This window comes from Mobula birostris, chromosome 1 (assembly GCF_030028105.1).
Source record: "Mobula birostris isolate sMobBir1 chromosome 1, sMobBir1.hap1, whole genome shotgun sequence".
NCBI classification, from domain to species: Eukaryota; Metazoa; Chordata; class Chondrichthyes; order Myliobatiformes; family Myliobatidae; genus Mobula; species Mobula birostris.
This window is the reverse complement of record NC_092370.1, coordinates 58,706,188-58,722,807: the sequence shown is the minus strand read 5'-3', so window position 1 is coordinate 58,722,807 and position 16,620 is coordinate 58,706,188. Positions and strand designations below refer to the sequence as shown.

The 16,620-nt window shown below is 38.4% G+C and overlaps 1 protein-coding gene across 10 annotated transcripts in view; it reads left to right on the top strand.

Moving 5' to 3' along the window:
• trappc9 (trafficking protein particle complex subunit 9) overlaps positions 1-16,620 on the top strand; it is a 711,836-nt gene that overhangs the window by 156,300 nt on the left and 538,916 nt on the right. For all 10 annotated transcript variants that reach the window (XM_072255618.1, XM_072255596.1, XM_072255577.1 and 7 more), the window contains one exon: positions 13,081-13,244. In XM_072255618.1, the coding sequence (XP_072111719.1) occupies positions 13,081-13,244 (164 nt within the window). The remainder of the gene's footprint in view (positions 1-13,080; positions 13,245-16,620) is intronic.

Below are 16,620 nucleotides of genomic sequence, written 5' to 3'. Positions count from 1 at the left end.
TTGTACTACTTCCTCTCCTTTCCTCCTCAACTTCTTGATCTAACTTCTCATCTTTTTTTTCCACCGATGCTGTCTGGCCTTCTGAGTTCCCCCAGCATTTTCTGTGTGTAACTTGGAGCATTGTGTTCAGTCTGGTTGCCTCATTATAGGAAGGATGTGGAAGCTTTAGAGAGGGTATAAAGGAGACTTACCATGAAGCTGCTTTGATTAGAGAGCATGCCTCATGAAGTAGGTTGAGCAAGCTAGGGCTTTTCTCTTTGGAGTGAAGGAGGATGAGAGGTAACTTGAGAGAGGTGTAAAGGATAAGAGACATAGATCAAGTGAATAGCTATGCACTACTTTTCCCAGGATAGAGATGGTTTTCATGAAGATATATAGTGTTAAGGTGATTGGAGGAAAATATAGGGGGGTGGATGTCAGAAGTTTCTTTTAATGGTGTCATGGGTGCGTGGAATGATTTAAGATGGTGTCAGTGGAACAAAAAACTACTAACTACTCTATTATTCACCCTTTTCTGATAAAAGATCACTGAAGTCAATAGCCTATAATTTCCCTTTCGGAGTTGAGCTTTCGTACCGACTGTATGACCTGGCATATTTTGTGGTGTGAATTGAAGTCTCAAAGGTGCAGGACGTTTGCGCTATGGTGTGAATGGGCTGAATCTTCTTGGTGGCAGGACCTGAGAGTGAGGAATGGGTCATATTTGGCCTTTGCTCAAGTGGACTTAGAGTAAATTTAAAGCATCAGAACCGAGGTGCAGCAGACATGGGGCGGCATGGCCCAGGCCTGAGAGTAAGGTACAAGCTATGTTTAACTGATATAAGCGCCAGACAAGATTGGAAAGGTCAGGGTGTTGGGGCTGGAGGCAAACGACAGGCTGGTGTTCAGTTAGCTAGTCTAAGGTTTCTTCATCTCTGTGCTGAACTGAGGCTGTGGTCTGCTGTGAACTCATCTTCATGAACTTTAGTTCTGAATGTTATTTGTTTACTTTTTGTTACTTGCACGATTTTTCTTGCATGTTGTGTGTTTGACCGCTTTTAAAATGGTTTCTTTTGGGTTTCTTTGTTTTGTGGTTGCCTGTGAGGTGATAAATCTGAAGGTTGTATATAGCATACATACTTTAATAATAAATGTTTTTCGAATGCCCTACAAGGGGTGGTGGTAGAGGTAGAAACATTAGGGACATTTAAGAAATGCTTACATTGGCAGATGGATGATGGAAAAATGATAGGAGGAAGGGGTTAGATTGATCTAAAATTAGTTTAAAAAAATCAGTACGGGGATGGACTTCCGGGTCATCAAGGGAATGGCGGTGTAAGGAAAAGATCTCTCGACAAAAAAGAAGGTAAACTGCCCCATAATCGAATTTAGACAAATACTTAATATTGCATAACTATATTAATAAAAGGGGCAAGGATGATGTCTAAGAACAAGATTAAAAAGTCCGCTCCAAAGGCTGATAAACATAAAGAGATGCAGCAAGGCGACGGGCCTAGCTCCCCCACGGCAAGCCAGGACGGAGATAATGAGGGGGAATTGGTGACTCTGTCCTTGATTCTCGGAGAGATTCGCGAGTTCCGACAAGATAACAGCAAACAGCTGGAAGATATTAAAGGAGAAATAGTAAAAACTAACTTGCGGATAGATGAAGCCGAAGCGAGGATTGTTGGAACTGAAGAGAAGCTACAAAATGCAGAGGAGGTGATAGCAGAAATGCTGAAGCTGCAAGACCAGCTCCAGTGGAAACTAATAGATCAAGAAGGCCGCTCGAGAAGGGAAAATGTGAGGATTTACGGAGTTCCCGAAGGAACTGAAGGTAAACCCGGATTGATGATTCCCTTCGTGGAGAAGCTACTTAGAGAGAACCTTGATATACCGGCTGCAAAAGACCTACAGATAGAAAGAGCTCACCGTGCGTTGGCACCACAGCCTCCGGCAGGCACCCAGCCCAGATCGATTCTGGTCAGATTTCTCAGTTACAGAACGAAGGAAGAGGTGCTTAAACGGGCATGGCAAAAGAAAGGTTTCATGTGGAACAACTGCAAAATCAGTTTAGACCATGAATACGCACCTGGGATTCTTGCCAGACGGAAGGAATATACGGAAACACGGAGAGTCCTGAAGGAAAACAACATCAGATTCCAGACCCTGTATCCAGCTCGGCTGAGTCTTTTACGACGAAGGGACAAAAACTTACGCTACGGTGGAGGGGGCAACATTGGACCTGGCGGACCGGGGACTACCTATTAAAGTTATCACCCAACCGGAGTCGCTACTGGAGAGGATTCGGCAGAAGTCGTGGCAGTTAGTGGGGCGAGGACGCTCCACTCGAACCAGAGTGTCAAACTACAAGGAAGAGCTGCAAATATTCAGACGCGAATGTACAGAGAACACAGATTAATTAAGAGAAATGACTGAAAAGAGTAAATCGGACTTAAAGGTAAAATGAAAACTGGTAACTGAAAATAAACTAGGCGGAATAACTTGAATGATAGCAATATGGTCGAGACATAAATAGGAGAAAATTCTCTATGATTATTCAAACTGCTGAGGGCCCTCTAACAGGGTGAAGATAGAGGTTATCCCTCTGAACTGAGGCGGGCCTCATTGTGGGAAGTCGGGAAAAATTTTCAAATGTTGCACGTTCAAAAATGTCTAGGGTGTGGTTATATGTCTTGGTTTACTGTTGAGAAGGGATTGCTTACTGTTTGGTTAGAAAAGGAGAGTGTTTTTTTTTCTACTAGAGAAAAATGCAAACTGAATTGGTAAAAATAATTTCCTATAATGTTAATGGGGTTTTGAATCCAATTAAAAGAAATAAGATTATGTCTAAATTGAAAAAAGAGAGAGCACAAATAGCTTTCCTCCAGGAAACACATATGAGCCAACCTGAACATGGAAAATTAAAAAGAATGGGCTTTAAGCATGTATTTTATTCATCATATAAATTGAGTCACAAAAGAGGGGTAGCTACTTTAATATCAAGTACTCTTAATTATGAACATATTTCAGAGACTAGAGACAAAGAAGGACGGTTCGTAAAAATCACAGGAAGAATAGAAGGTACAGAAGTAACATTGCTGAATATTTATGCTCCTCCAGGTTGTGAATGGTCATTTTATAGACACATTTTTGACCTAATGGTCAGTTCTCAAGGGGTAGTAATTTGTGGAGGGGATTTTAATATTAGATTAAATCCTATATTAGATTCTTCAAGAATAGTTACTCAGAATAAACCTCTGACTCAGAGTGAATTCATTGATGGAGGAGTTGGGAATTATAGATGTCTGGAGGGAATTACACCCTACTAGTAAAGATTACACATATTACTCTTTCCCTCATTCAGCCTATTCAAGGATAGACTATTTCTTTATCTTTAATACAGATAGACTCAGGATAAAAAACTGTAATATTGCAACAATTGATCTGTCAGATCATAGCCCAGTCTCTATGTCTCTAATCCTGGAAAGGAAAATGAGGAAAACACTATGTAGGCTAAACTCACATATACTCAATAACCCGAAAGTAATGGAGAGATTAAGGGGAGAAATCAAAGAATATCTGGACCTTAATGACATGGGAGAAACATCACCAGTGATCTTATGGGATACATTGAAAGCTGTACTGAGAGGGAAAATTATTTCCATTACCACTCACATGAAAAAAATCAATGCACAAAAATTAGCAGACCTTCAAGGAAAATTAAAACAACTTCAAGTTGTAGATAGCAACAAAAGTAATTCAAATCGAAAACAGGAAATTAGGAAATTGCAAAGTGAAATTGACGATATTTATACGTTGGAAACTCAAAGAAATTTTCTTTACCTGAGACAAAAGAATTATGAAGTAGGAGGTAAATCAGGTAGATTATTAGCATATAAATTACGAAAACAACAAGCAGACAATACAATTCATAAAATAAAGAATCCAAAGCCAAAGCTTGTGGAGAGTACAATAGGGAAAATTCAAGAGAGTTTTGAAACATATTATCGAGAGCTGTACTCCCAACCCCGGGCCCCCAATGAGCCCTATATAGACAGTGTATTGAATTTTTTAGATCTACCTAAACTTACAGATTTACAAAATGAAAGTTTATTAGAACCAGTAACTGTCAAAGAACTGAACGTGGCCATCTCTAGGTTAAAGGCTGGAAAGTCCCCGGGTTCTGATGCGTTTACCTCAGAGTGGTACAAGTCCCTGAAGACACAGTTAGCCCCATTACTACTTAACACCTTTAATTGGATCTTGCAAAGAGGAGAAACTCCACATTCCTGGAGAGAAGCGATTATTTCAGTTATTCCTAAAGAGGGTAAAGATAAACTAGAATGTGGCAATTATCGGCCAAATAGTGTTCTTAATTTAGATTACAAACTAGTTACATTTATATTAGCGCGCAGATTGGAAAAGCTTTTACCTGGCCTAATCCATTTAGACCAGACTGGATTTATTCAACAAAGACAAACACAGGACAACATAAGGAGAACTCTGCACATATTAGAACAGGTTAATAAGAACGAGACAGAGACAATGGTAGTAGGATTGGACGCTGAGAAAGCTTTTGATTCGGTTAGTTGGGCATTCCTATACAGAAGATTCGACTTTCAAGAAAAGTTTATTAAAGTAATTCAGACTCTATATGACAGCCCTACAGCCCAGATTAAGATAAACGGAGACCTCTCTGACTCCTTCATCTTTGAGAGAGGCACTAGACAGGGATGCCCAATTTCTCCTCTCCTTTTTGCGCTATATGTTGAACCGCTTGCCCAACTAATAAGACAGAGCAAAATCATAAAAGGTATCAAGGTGGCAGGGATTGAACAGAAAGTGGCGTTATTTGCAGATGATGTTTTGGTCTATCTGAGTGAACCAGAAAAATCATTTATAGGATTGTTTACACTGTTGGATGACTTTGGGAAAATATCAGGTTATAAGATAAATGTAAAGAAAACGCAGGTTATGTCCCTAAATTATACACCATCCAAAAAATTGCAGGATACATACGATCTTAAGTGGGAAGCTAAATCATTAAAATATTTAGGAATAACTCTGCCAAAGGATCTTTCAACACTGTCACAGGTAAATTATGGGCCATTAATCTCAGAGATAAAAGCAGATATGCATAGATGGAATCTTATCCCCTTTTTAAGTTTAAATTCAAGGATAAATACTATAAAAATGAATATTCTTCCTCGGTTATTGTATCTTTTCTGTACTTTACCGGTGGAGGTGGATGATAATCAATTCAGGGAATGGGACAAATGGATTTCCCGCTTCATTTGGCAAGGAAAGAAACCTAGAATTCGATATAACACCTTACAGTTAGGGAAGGAAGGAGGAGGTATGGTTCTTCCTTGCCTGAGAAATTATTTTTATGCCTCACAGATAACCCCTCTGTTATATTGGTGTAATAGGGAATATAAGGCTAGATGGAAGGAAATAGAATTTGGATTAGTTGACAGTTTTCCTCTTCAGGCTTCAATAGCTGACAAAGGATTGATGGCCCAGTTGGAAAAATTTAAAAACGCTTGGATAAATCTTACATTAAAAGTATGGCAGAAGGTGGTTAATTCATGTGGAATTAATAACATGTTAAAACTCTTTAGATGGTGTGCATATAATACCGAATTCCTTCCCAACAGAGGAGATAAAAGATTTGAGCTATGGATAAAGAAAGGTCTTACAACCTACCTCTCATTTATAGATAAAAGAGTATTACAAAGTTTCCAAATCCTGCAGGACAAACATGGCCTAGAACATAATGACTTTTTTAGGTACCTTCAAGTACGAAACTATGTTAACCAGAGTTGTAGATATACAGACCTATCAACAGTAGAATTAGAATTTTTCAAGATTCTGAATTCGGCTCGCAGTTCAATACCTAGTAAATCAGTTTCTTGATTATATAATGCACTCTCCCATGCTAAAAATGTAAATACACTGTATATTAAAGAGAAGTGGGAGAAAGAAGCGGGGTTGGTACTTTCAGAGGAGGCTTGGGAGAAAATCTGCAGCTTTCAATGGTCCTCGACTAGTTCTTTGACTTGGAGAGAACATTGTTGGAAAAACATTATAAGATACTTCAAGACCCCATATCAGGAAAAATATAAAGATACAAATGTGATGTGTTGGAGAAGGTGCAGCTCCAAGGAGGCAAATCATTTTCATATTTTTTGGGATTGCCCTAAATTAAGTCTATTTTGGGAAGGTATTCATAGAACATTAGTTAAGGTACTTAGGTCCCAGATACCTCTGAACTTTGAGACGCTCTATTTGGGGCATGTACTGTTTCTTGAACAGAAGGAAGATATAAAGTTGCTGCAGGCCCTCTTAGCGGCAAGTAAGAAATCAATCACCAGAAAATGGCTAAATCCAATACCACCTACATTAGAAGATTGGTACGAAATTATCTTGGAAATATTTAAAATGGAAAAGTTGACTTACTCTCTGAGAACTCAAAAAGGAAAATTTTATCAAATCTGGAATAAATGGATTGAATATATAACCCCAATGCGAGCAGACTTTAGATGACTCTCCTAATGATTTATACTGCTCTTCTCATCAACACAGTAATATTGCTAACGTAAGCACCCCTAGTCTAAATGTTTGTTTTTTTTGTTTTCTTTTGGAAAATAGAGAATTAACACAAGTAAAGGGAAAGATTTGGGAAAGGGATAAAAAAAAAAGAAAAAATTAAGTAAATAAGTACATAGGGATTAGATAATTATGTCTGTGGGCAGGAGCAAGCATGAACAAATTAGGATATAAACACCTACAATGGTTGATACATAGGCTTATATACAACATTTTGGACCAGTGGAAATGGTCCAGAAGGGTTATATGGAAACTATTATTACCATTTTTCTTAACAACTAATTCCATTACTTAGCCTAATAGGTTAGATTTACCACAGTACATAATTATCTATTTAAATGTTTATTTTCCTTTTATATCATCTCAATGTGTACTTAGAATGTATAAATAATTGTAGTTTTATACATATAAAAAAATGGAAAAGGTTATACGTGTGAAAAAAGTACATGATATTTGTGAATTCCTTATCCAAATAAAAATAAAATTTAAAAAAAATCAGTACGGCATGTGGATCAAAAGGTCTGCACTGTGATGTTGTGATCTTTTATGTAAAATGAGCTATCATTTAAATATCATTGCTGGCATTATTTATCCAAAGTTATTTGCCTCAAAAGATTCATTATGCATCAGTACAAGATATTTTCAGTTGTGTGGTTGACAGAGTAAAAGAGAAATGGAAGCTCTTAATGGAATGGACAAGTAGCAGTCTATAAAACTAAACTGAAGCTCAATTATAGCTGTTCTTCCACAGCTTATGGCAGAGGCTCTGATCCTGTGATAATTCATGTCAGAAATTCTGCCATGAACAGAATTCCCAGTTGGCAGCGCAAGCCTGCTCCCCTACTGCAGCCAGCAAATGCTAGTTTGACTGTACAGGCGTGTTTGCATTAGTCAGTCGCGTAAACTGGGGAAAATATGCTGTCTGCAGATTACATGAGAGATGGCTTATCTTTGTGTTTTCAAGCACCTAATTTAAAAGAACAGCGTGTTATTTGAGTTGGCAAAACAATGATTGATATAGCAGAACTTAGAAGTGACGTAACCAGGGAAGTAGTCTTTTTGGTTTACTTTGAATGTGGTTCTTTAAACTGTAGTGCAGCACTTGTAAATGTAATTACATAAGAAAATATAATTAAAATATTATTATTGCTGAGGGACAATGTGCTAAGGAAGAATGGAGCTATATAGTTTGTGGACAAGTAATTGAAAAGTCACGTGTGAGCTGTAAGAAGTTAGTTGATGAGTAGAATTGCAAATCAAGACTTGTTTTTGTTAGATTAGTGTGAGCAAAAATAGGAAGAGGGATAAGACAAAGAATAAAACTAATTTAACATGTAGATCATTTAATATTCTTGAGGGAATATCAGAGTAGCACTTGTGGTGTTCGATAGTATATACCTATTCCTTTGTTGTTAAATTGTGAGCATTAGTGATTTATGATGTACCTGATCTGAATATCCTGAAATGGAAGATGTGTGAGGAAAAAATATTTCCAGCTTGAGTAGGGGAGAAAGAATATAGTTATTTATATTTGCTAATCATTTTGTCTCAGATGTGTAATGTATACTTCAAAAAGTTGATATTATTTTGGTAATTTGGTTGAAACAACAATATAACACACCTGAAGAACGAAAACATATTGAGGTTAATTTATGTTGAGATAATTATACATTGAAGACTGGGATCTGGAAGTTTACAAGGACTTGGAAGTTTGAATTATGTTTGGTAGGAGAAATTGCAGCCACAAGTGAGTTCATGTTTCTCCTAATTAACAGCAAGAAATTGAAGGATGAAAGGTTAATATTGTTGCAACATAATTATTCTTCAATTAAAATTTCTAAATCATTGATCACTGTCAGTTGTCGAAATGCTACAGATGATCTGCAGGTTCCATTAAGTTATTATGTTGTGTGAATTTTCCTCCTTTTTTGTGTCTGTTAATAATTATCACAAAAAATCTTTTTCTCCCCTTAAAGTAAAATCTGATTTGCAATTTATATCAATTATATTTTACTCCAATTTTAACTCCAATTATATTTCATTTTTCATATAAAAAGTACCAAGCATGAACATGGTTTACAGAAAACATGCACAGACTTTCTACAAAAGAATCAGTGTTCCCCTGTGTTACAAATGCTTGACTTATGGTCACTCAATATACAAATGAGCTCTCATTATATTGAATTCAATAGTCCACTGCCTGCGTTTATTATTATGGACAGCAGAACTAGTTTCTTCTTTTCAACTTTAGTAATTTTTTCAAGTCAGTCTTGGGTGCTTCTGAATGTCATTCATAACAGTACTGTGGAGTTATGGTTACCATGTTGTGATTTTTGTATAGTTTTAAAATTGTGAACAAAATCAACTTGTAAACATCTGTAAATATAGAACGCGTGTCTTCTAGGGACTATTGGCAGTCTAAAATGTAAATAGCATTTCAAGCAGCATTTGTAGGGAGAGAAACCAAGCTCTGAGTTCTGCCTGTTGAGAACAAGAAAAGATTCTTGCTTTTGAGTAGAACTGGAGAACTGTATCTTTGTGTAGAATTACCACTGATAAGTATTAATACAAAGATTTATTGATCAGTTTGGTTATTGTCAGCTCCTAAGGAATGTGTATCATTAGCTTTGTGTTGTTTTACGTAGTTCAATGTAGTTTTTGTATTGTTCATGTAGCACCATGGTCCTGAAAAATGTTGTCTCGTTTTTACTGTGTACTGTACCAGCAGTTATGGTCAAAATGACAATAAAAAGTGACTTGACTTGACTTGATCTCTGGTTCTCGATCTGTAGATGCTCTCTGACTTAATGAATGCAGCATCTCCAGCATTTTGTATTTTTTTAATAGAAAAAATTAAAGTGTCATTTGTGGGGTTCATATACTATACTCACAGAGGGAGCTGTTAACTAACAACTGAAGATCAGTAAACTGATAATAATCTAGAAAAGATTAGAAATATTTAAATATTCTTGTAGAATTATATCCAACAACAAGTGAAATTCTAAAAATATTATTACTCAAGTATAGCCTTACAAAATAAAGTAATTAATTCAAAACGAAAGTAAAAAATACTGGTGTTACATTGGTGGAAAAAGAAAAGAGGTTTTGATATTTCTGCCTGATGACCTTCCATCAGAAAGAATCAATTCTGCATAACACTATAATGTTATATCTTTACAAATTTACAGCCCCACACCTTGTATTTTTAAGATTTATTATGTTAGTAAACCAAGGCATGGGATTATTTAGGATTTTCAAGGATTTTGTTACCTAGTTTTATCTTCAATGAAATGTAATTTATTGTAGGTCCAATTTATAAGTGGCATTGGAACAAAAATATACAAACCCCATTACCAGAAAAGTTGGGATATTTTCCAAAATGCAATAAAAACAAAAATCTGTGATATAGACCGTAAGACCATAAGACAAAGGAGCAGAAGTCGGCCATTCGGCCCATCGAGTCTGCTCCACCATTTTATCATGAGCTTGATCCATTCTCCCATTTAGTCCCCCGTCTTTTCACCATAACCTTTGATGCCCTGGCTACTCAGATACCTATCAATCCCTGCCTTAAATACACCCAATGACTTGGCCTCTACTGCTGCCCGTGGCAACAAATTCCATAGATTCACACCCTTTGGCTAAAAAAATTTCTTCGCATTTCTGTTCTGAATGGGCGCCCTTCAATCCTTAAGTCATGCCTTCTTGTAGCACATACACCCACCATGGGAAACAACTTTGCCACATCCACTCTGTCCATGCCTTTCAACATTCGAAATGTTCCTATAAGGTCTCCCCTCATTCTTCGAAACTCCAAGGAATACAGTCCAAGAGCGGACAAATGTTCCTCATATGTTAACCCTCTCATTTCTGGAATCATTCTAGTGAATCTTCTCTGTACCCTCTCCAATGTCAGCGCATCCTTTCTTAAATAAGGAGACCAAAACTGCCCAGTACTCCAAGTGAGGTCTCACCAGCGCCTTATAGAGCCTCAACATCACATCCCTGCTCCTATACTCTATTCCTCTAGAAATGAATGCCAACATTGCATTCGCCTTCTTCACTACCGACTCAGCCTGGAGGTTAACCTTAAGGGTATCCTGTACGAGGACTCCCAAGTCCCGTTGCATCTCAGAACTTTGAATTCTTTCCCCATAGTCTGCCCGTTTATTACTTCTGCCAAAGTGCATAACCATACACTTTCCAACATTGTACTTCATTTGCCACTTCTTTGCCCATTCTTCTAATCTATCCAAGTCTCTCTGCAGACTCCCCGTTTCCTCAGCACTACCGGCCCCTCCACCTATCTTTGTATCGTCAGCAAACTTAGCCACAAAGCCATCTATTCCATAATCCAAATCGTTGATGTACAATGTAAAAAGAAGCAGCTCCAACACGGACCCCTGTGGAACACCACTGGTAACCGGCAGCCAACCAGAATAGGATCCCTTTATTCCCACTCTCTGTTTCCTGCCAATCAGCCAACGCTCTATCCATGTATGTAACTTTCCCGTAATTCCATGGGTTCTTATCTTGTTAAGTAGCCTCATGTGTGGCACCTTGTCAAAGGCCTTCTGAAAATCCAAATATACAACATCCACTGCATCTCTCTTGTCTAGCCTACTGGTAATTTTCTCAAAAAATTGTAATAGGTTTGTCAGGCAGGATTTTCCTTCAAGGAATCCATGCTGAGTTTTGCCTATCTTGTCATATACCTCCAGGTACTCTGTAACCTCATCCTTGACAATCGACTCCCAACAACTTCCCAACCACCGATGTCAAGCTAACAGGTCGATAAATTCCTTTTTGCTTCCTTGCCCCTTTCTTAAATAGCGGAGTGACATTTGCAATCTTCCAGTCCTCCAGAACCATGCCAGAATCTATCGACTTCTGAAAGATCATCACTAATGCTTCTGCAATCTCCACAGCTACTTCCTTCAGAACACGCGGGTGCATTCCATCTGGTCCGGGTGATTTATCTACCTTTAGACTATTCAGCTTCCTGAGTACTTTCTCTGTCGTAATTGTGACTGCGCACACTTCTCTTCCCTGCCACCCTTGAGTGTCCAGTATACTGCTGATGTCTTCCTCAGTGAAGACTGATGCAAGATACTCGTTCAGTTCCTCTGCCATCTCCTTATCTCCCATTACAATTTCTCCAGCATCATTTTCTATCGGTCCTATATTTACTCTCACCAGTCTTTTACTCTTTATATACTTGAAAAAGCTTTTAGTATCCTCTTTGATATTATTTGCTAGCTTCCTTTCATAATGCATCTTTTCTCTCTCAATGACCTTCTTAGTTTCCTTTTATATGGTTTTAAAAACTTCCCAATCCTCTGTCTTCCCACTATTTTTTGCTTCCTTGTATGCCCTCTCCTTTGCTTTAACTTTGGCTTTGACTTCTTTTGTCAACCACAGTTGCATCCTTTTTCCATTCGAAAATTTCTTCTTTTCTGGAATATACCTGCATTGCACCTTCCTCACTTCTCGCATAAACTCCAGCCACTGCTGCTCTTCTGTCTTTCCCGTCAGTGTCCCTTTCCAGTCAACTTTGGCCAGTTCCTCCCTCATGCCACTGTAATTTCCTTTACTCCACTGAAATACCGACACATCAGATTTCGGCTTCTCTTTTTCAAATTTCATGGTGAACTCAATCATGTTATGATCACTGCCTCCTAAGGGTTCCTTCACCTCAATCTCTGTAATCACCTCTGGTTCATTACACAATGCCCAATCTAGTACAGCCGATCCCCTAGTGGGCTCAACAACAAGCTGTTCTAAAAAGCCATCTTGTAGACATTCTACAAATTCTCTCTCTTGAGATCCAGTGCCGACCTGATTTTCCCAATCCACTCGCATGTTAAAATCCCCCACAATTATGGTAACACTGCCCTTCTGACAAGCCTTTTCTATTTCCTGTTGCAATTTGTAGTCCATATCCCTGCAACTGTTTGGAGGCCTATAAATAACTGCCACCAGGGTCCTTTTACCCTTGCAATTTCTTAGCTCAACCCATAAAAATTCTGCACATTCCAATCCTATGTCACCTCTTTCTAATGATTTAATATAATTTCTTACCAACAAAGCCATGCCTCCCCCTCTGCTGACCTTCCTATCCTTCCGATACACCGTGTATCCTTGGACGTTCAGTTCCCAGAGACATGCATCCTTTAGCAGAAACTTTTGTTGAGTGTGTTGCAGCCATCAAATTCTAAATTTGTGTATGTTTACAAAATACAATTAAGTTGGTCAGTAAAACTATTGAAAATCTTTTCTTTGTACTTTTGTCAGTTAAATAAAGATTCACATGAATTAACATATCACAGATTTTTGTTTTTATTGCATCTTGGAAAATATCCCAACTTTTCTGGAAATGGGGTTTGTAGTTCTTTTGCTGTTGCCCAAAGTTGCTACCAATGGTAACATTTTCTTAGAGTGTTACAGAAAATTTATAGTGTACTAATACCAGTTAATGTTTTAATTTAGATCTGCTCAGACAATGGTGCCATTGTTCGGTGATGAGATATTTACTAGTGCATCTGCTCAACTCTTTAATGGGGAATTACAACAGTTGACCATCAAACTGGAGAATATTGGTATGGAATCTTTGGAAACATTGGAAGTTTCTGCAAAGAACATAAATGACAAAGGTTGGTATTAATCTGTGTTCAGAGAAGCAATGTTTGTTTCTTGTTGTAATGTAATGAAACTTTGAAGTCTTAACCCTCCAGTAGTGCTGTTATTGAGCATCTATTCGTAGCCTTAAATTTTTTTTTGTTTTTGGCATGTAATTAACAAAGAGTTACACTGTTCTAAATTAAGTTTGTTCACATTGGAAGTGTTCAAAATGCTTTTCATGCATAATTGCACAAACTATAGTTTGTGTGATAAAACATTAAGAAACAAGCTAATAAGTGTATATTTCTGATGGCATTTGAGCCACAAGATGTTCTGCAGACCTGCCTAATCTTAATGGGACATATAATCTGCCAATTGCAAATTACTTTTATTTTGTCCAATACAACTTTTACCTGAGCCAGTTTTTTAAAGATATTAAACCATTCAAAAGGCCAAAGCCATTAAGCTCGCCGTAACTGCTACCTTCTAATCTACTCTTAAATTCAACAAGTTTGAGCAAAGCTGTGGCATGCTGCTTGACTTAAGCACTACTTGATGTGTCTGAACAACCAGTTCATTACCATTCTACCTACTTCTATGTTTTATTTCTGAATCATTACTGCTTTGATTTTGAGCATTATCTCCTTTGAATGAAAGCACAAATTTATTCTTATTGTGTTTTTTGCAATTTTAAAACCTCTGTGAACTCCTGTTTCCACCCTGTTTTAAGACGTTTGTGTTGGTTTTTGAAGTAGGGAATAAAGCAAAAGTAGAAGAGCAATGTTTTATGATTGCCATTATTGCTACTGTAGAATTTGGTTACTTGGACCAACGCTTTACAGAGAAAATTATTCTGTAGCTATTTCTATATTGTTGTAGACCACCAAATGGGGAGCGAGAATTGGAGGAGCAAATTCGTCAGGAGATAGATATTTGTAGTAAACACAAGGTTGTGATTGTGGGAGATTTTAATTTTCCACACATAGATTGGGAAGCCCATACTGTAAAAGGGCTGGATGGTTTGGAGTTTGTAAAATGTGTGCAGGATAGTTTTTTGCAGCAATACATAGAGGTACCAACGAGAGAAGGGGCAGTCTTGGATCTCCTGTTAGGGAATGAGATAGGTCAGGTGACGGAGGTTTGTGTTGGGGAGCACTTCGGGTCCAGTGATCACGATGCCATTAGTTTCAATACAATTATGGAGAAGGATAGGTCTGGAGCTAGGGTTGAGATTTTTGATTGGAGAAAGGCTAACTTAGAGGAGATGTGAAAGGATTTAGAAGGAGTGGATTGGGACAATTTGTTTTATGTGAAGGATGTAATAGAGAAATGGAGGTCATGTAAAGGTGAAATTTTGAGGGTACAGAATCTTTATGTTGCTGTTAGGTTGAAAGGAAAGGTTAAAAGTTTGAGAGAGCCATGGTTTTCAAGGGATATTGGAAACTTGGTTCGGAAAAAGAGAGAGATCTACAATAAGTATAGGCAGCATGGAGTAAATGAGGTGCTCGAGGAATAGAAAGAATGTAAAAAGAATCTTAAGAAAGAAATTAGAAAAGCTAAAAGAAGATATGAGGTTGCTTTGGCAAGTAAGGTGAAAATAAATCCGAAGGGTTTCTACAGTTATATTAATAGCAAAAGGATAGTGAGGGATAAAATTGGTCCCTTAGAGAATCAGAATGGACAGCTATGTGTGGAACCAAAAGAGATGGGGGAGATTCTGTTTCTTTTCTTCGGTATTCACTAAGGAGAAGGATATTGAATTGTGTAAGGTAAGGGAAACAGGTAGGGAAGTTATGGAAACTATGATAGAAACATAGAAACATAGAAAATAGGTGCAGGAGTAGGCCATTCGGCCCTTCGAGCCTGACCACCATTCAGTATGATCATGGCTGATCATCCAACTCAGAACCCTGTACCAGCCTTCCCTCCATACCCCCAATCCCTTTAGCCACAAGGGCCATATCTAACTCCCTCTTAAATATAGCCAATGAACTGGCCTCATCTGTTTCCTGTGGCAGAGAACTCCACAGATTCACCACTCTCTGTGTGAAGAAGTTTTTCCTAATCTCGGTCCTAAAAGGCTTCCCCTTTATCCTCAGACTGTGACCCCTCGTTCTGGACTTCCCCAACATCGGGAACAATCTTCCTGCATCTTGCCTGTCCAATCCCTTTAGGATTTTATACGTTTCAATAAGATCACCCCTCAGTCTTCTAAATTCCAACGAGTATAAGCCTAGTTGATCCAGTCTTTCATCATATGAAAGTCCTGCCATCCCAGGAATCAATCTGGTGAACCTTCTTTGTACTCCCTCTATGGCAAGGATGTCTTTCCTCAGATTAGGGGACCAAAATTGCACACAATACTCCAGGTGTGGTCTCACCAAGGCCTTGTACAACTGTAGTAGTACCTCCCTGCTCCTGTACTCGAATCCTCTTGCTATGGATGCCAGCATACCATTTGCCTTTTTCACCGCCTGCTGTACCTGCATGCCCACTTTCAATGACTGGTGTATAATGACACCCAGGTCTCGTTGCACCTCCCCTGTTCCTAATCGACCACCATTCAGATAATAATCTGTTTTCCTGTTTTTGCCACCAAAGTGGATAACCTCACATTTATCCACATTAAATTGCATCTGCCATGAATTTGCCCACTCACTTAACCTATCCAAGTCACCCTGCATCCTCTTAGCATCCTCCTCACAGCTAACACTGCCGCCCAGCTCCGTGTCATCCGCAAACTTGGAGATGCTGCATTTAATTCCCTCATCTAAGTCATTAATATATATTGTAAACAACTGGGGTCCCAGCACTGAGCCTTGTGGTACACCACAAGTCACTGCCTGCCATTCTGAAAAGGTCCAGTTTATTCCCACTCTTTGCTTCCTGTCTGCCAACCAATTCTCTATCCACATCAATACCTTACTCCCAGTACTGTGTGCTTTAAGTTTGCACACTAGTCTCCTGTGTGGGACCTTGTCAAAAGCCTTTTGAAAATCCAAATATACCATATCCACTGGTTCTCCCCTATCCACTCTACTAGTTACATCCTCAAAAAAATTCTATGAGATTCGTCAGACATGGTTTTCCTTTCACAAATCCATGCTGACTTTGTCCGATGATTTCACCGCTTTCCAAATGTGCTGTTATCACATCTTTGATAACTGACTCTAGCATTTTCCCCACCACCGATGTTAGGCTAACTGGTCTATAATTCCCCGGTTTCTCTCTCCCTCCTTTTTTAAAAAGTGGGGTTACATTAGCCACCCTCCAATCCTCAGGAACTAGTCCAGAATCTAAAGAGTTTTGAAAAATTATCACTAATGCATCCACTATTTCTTGGGCTACTTCCTTAAAGCACTCTGGGATGCAGACCATCTGGCCCTGGGGATTTATCTGCCTTTAATC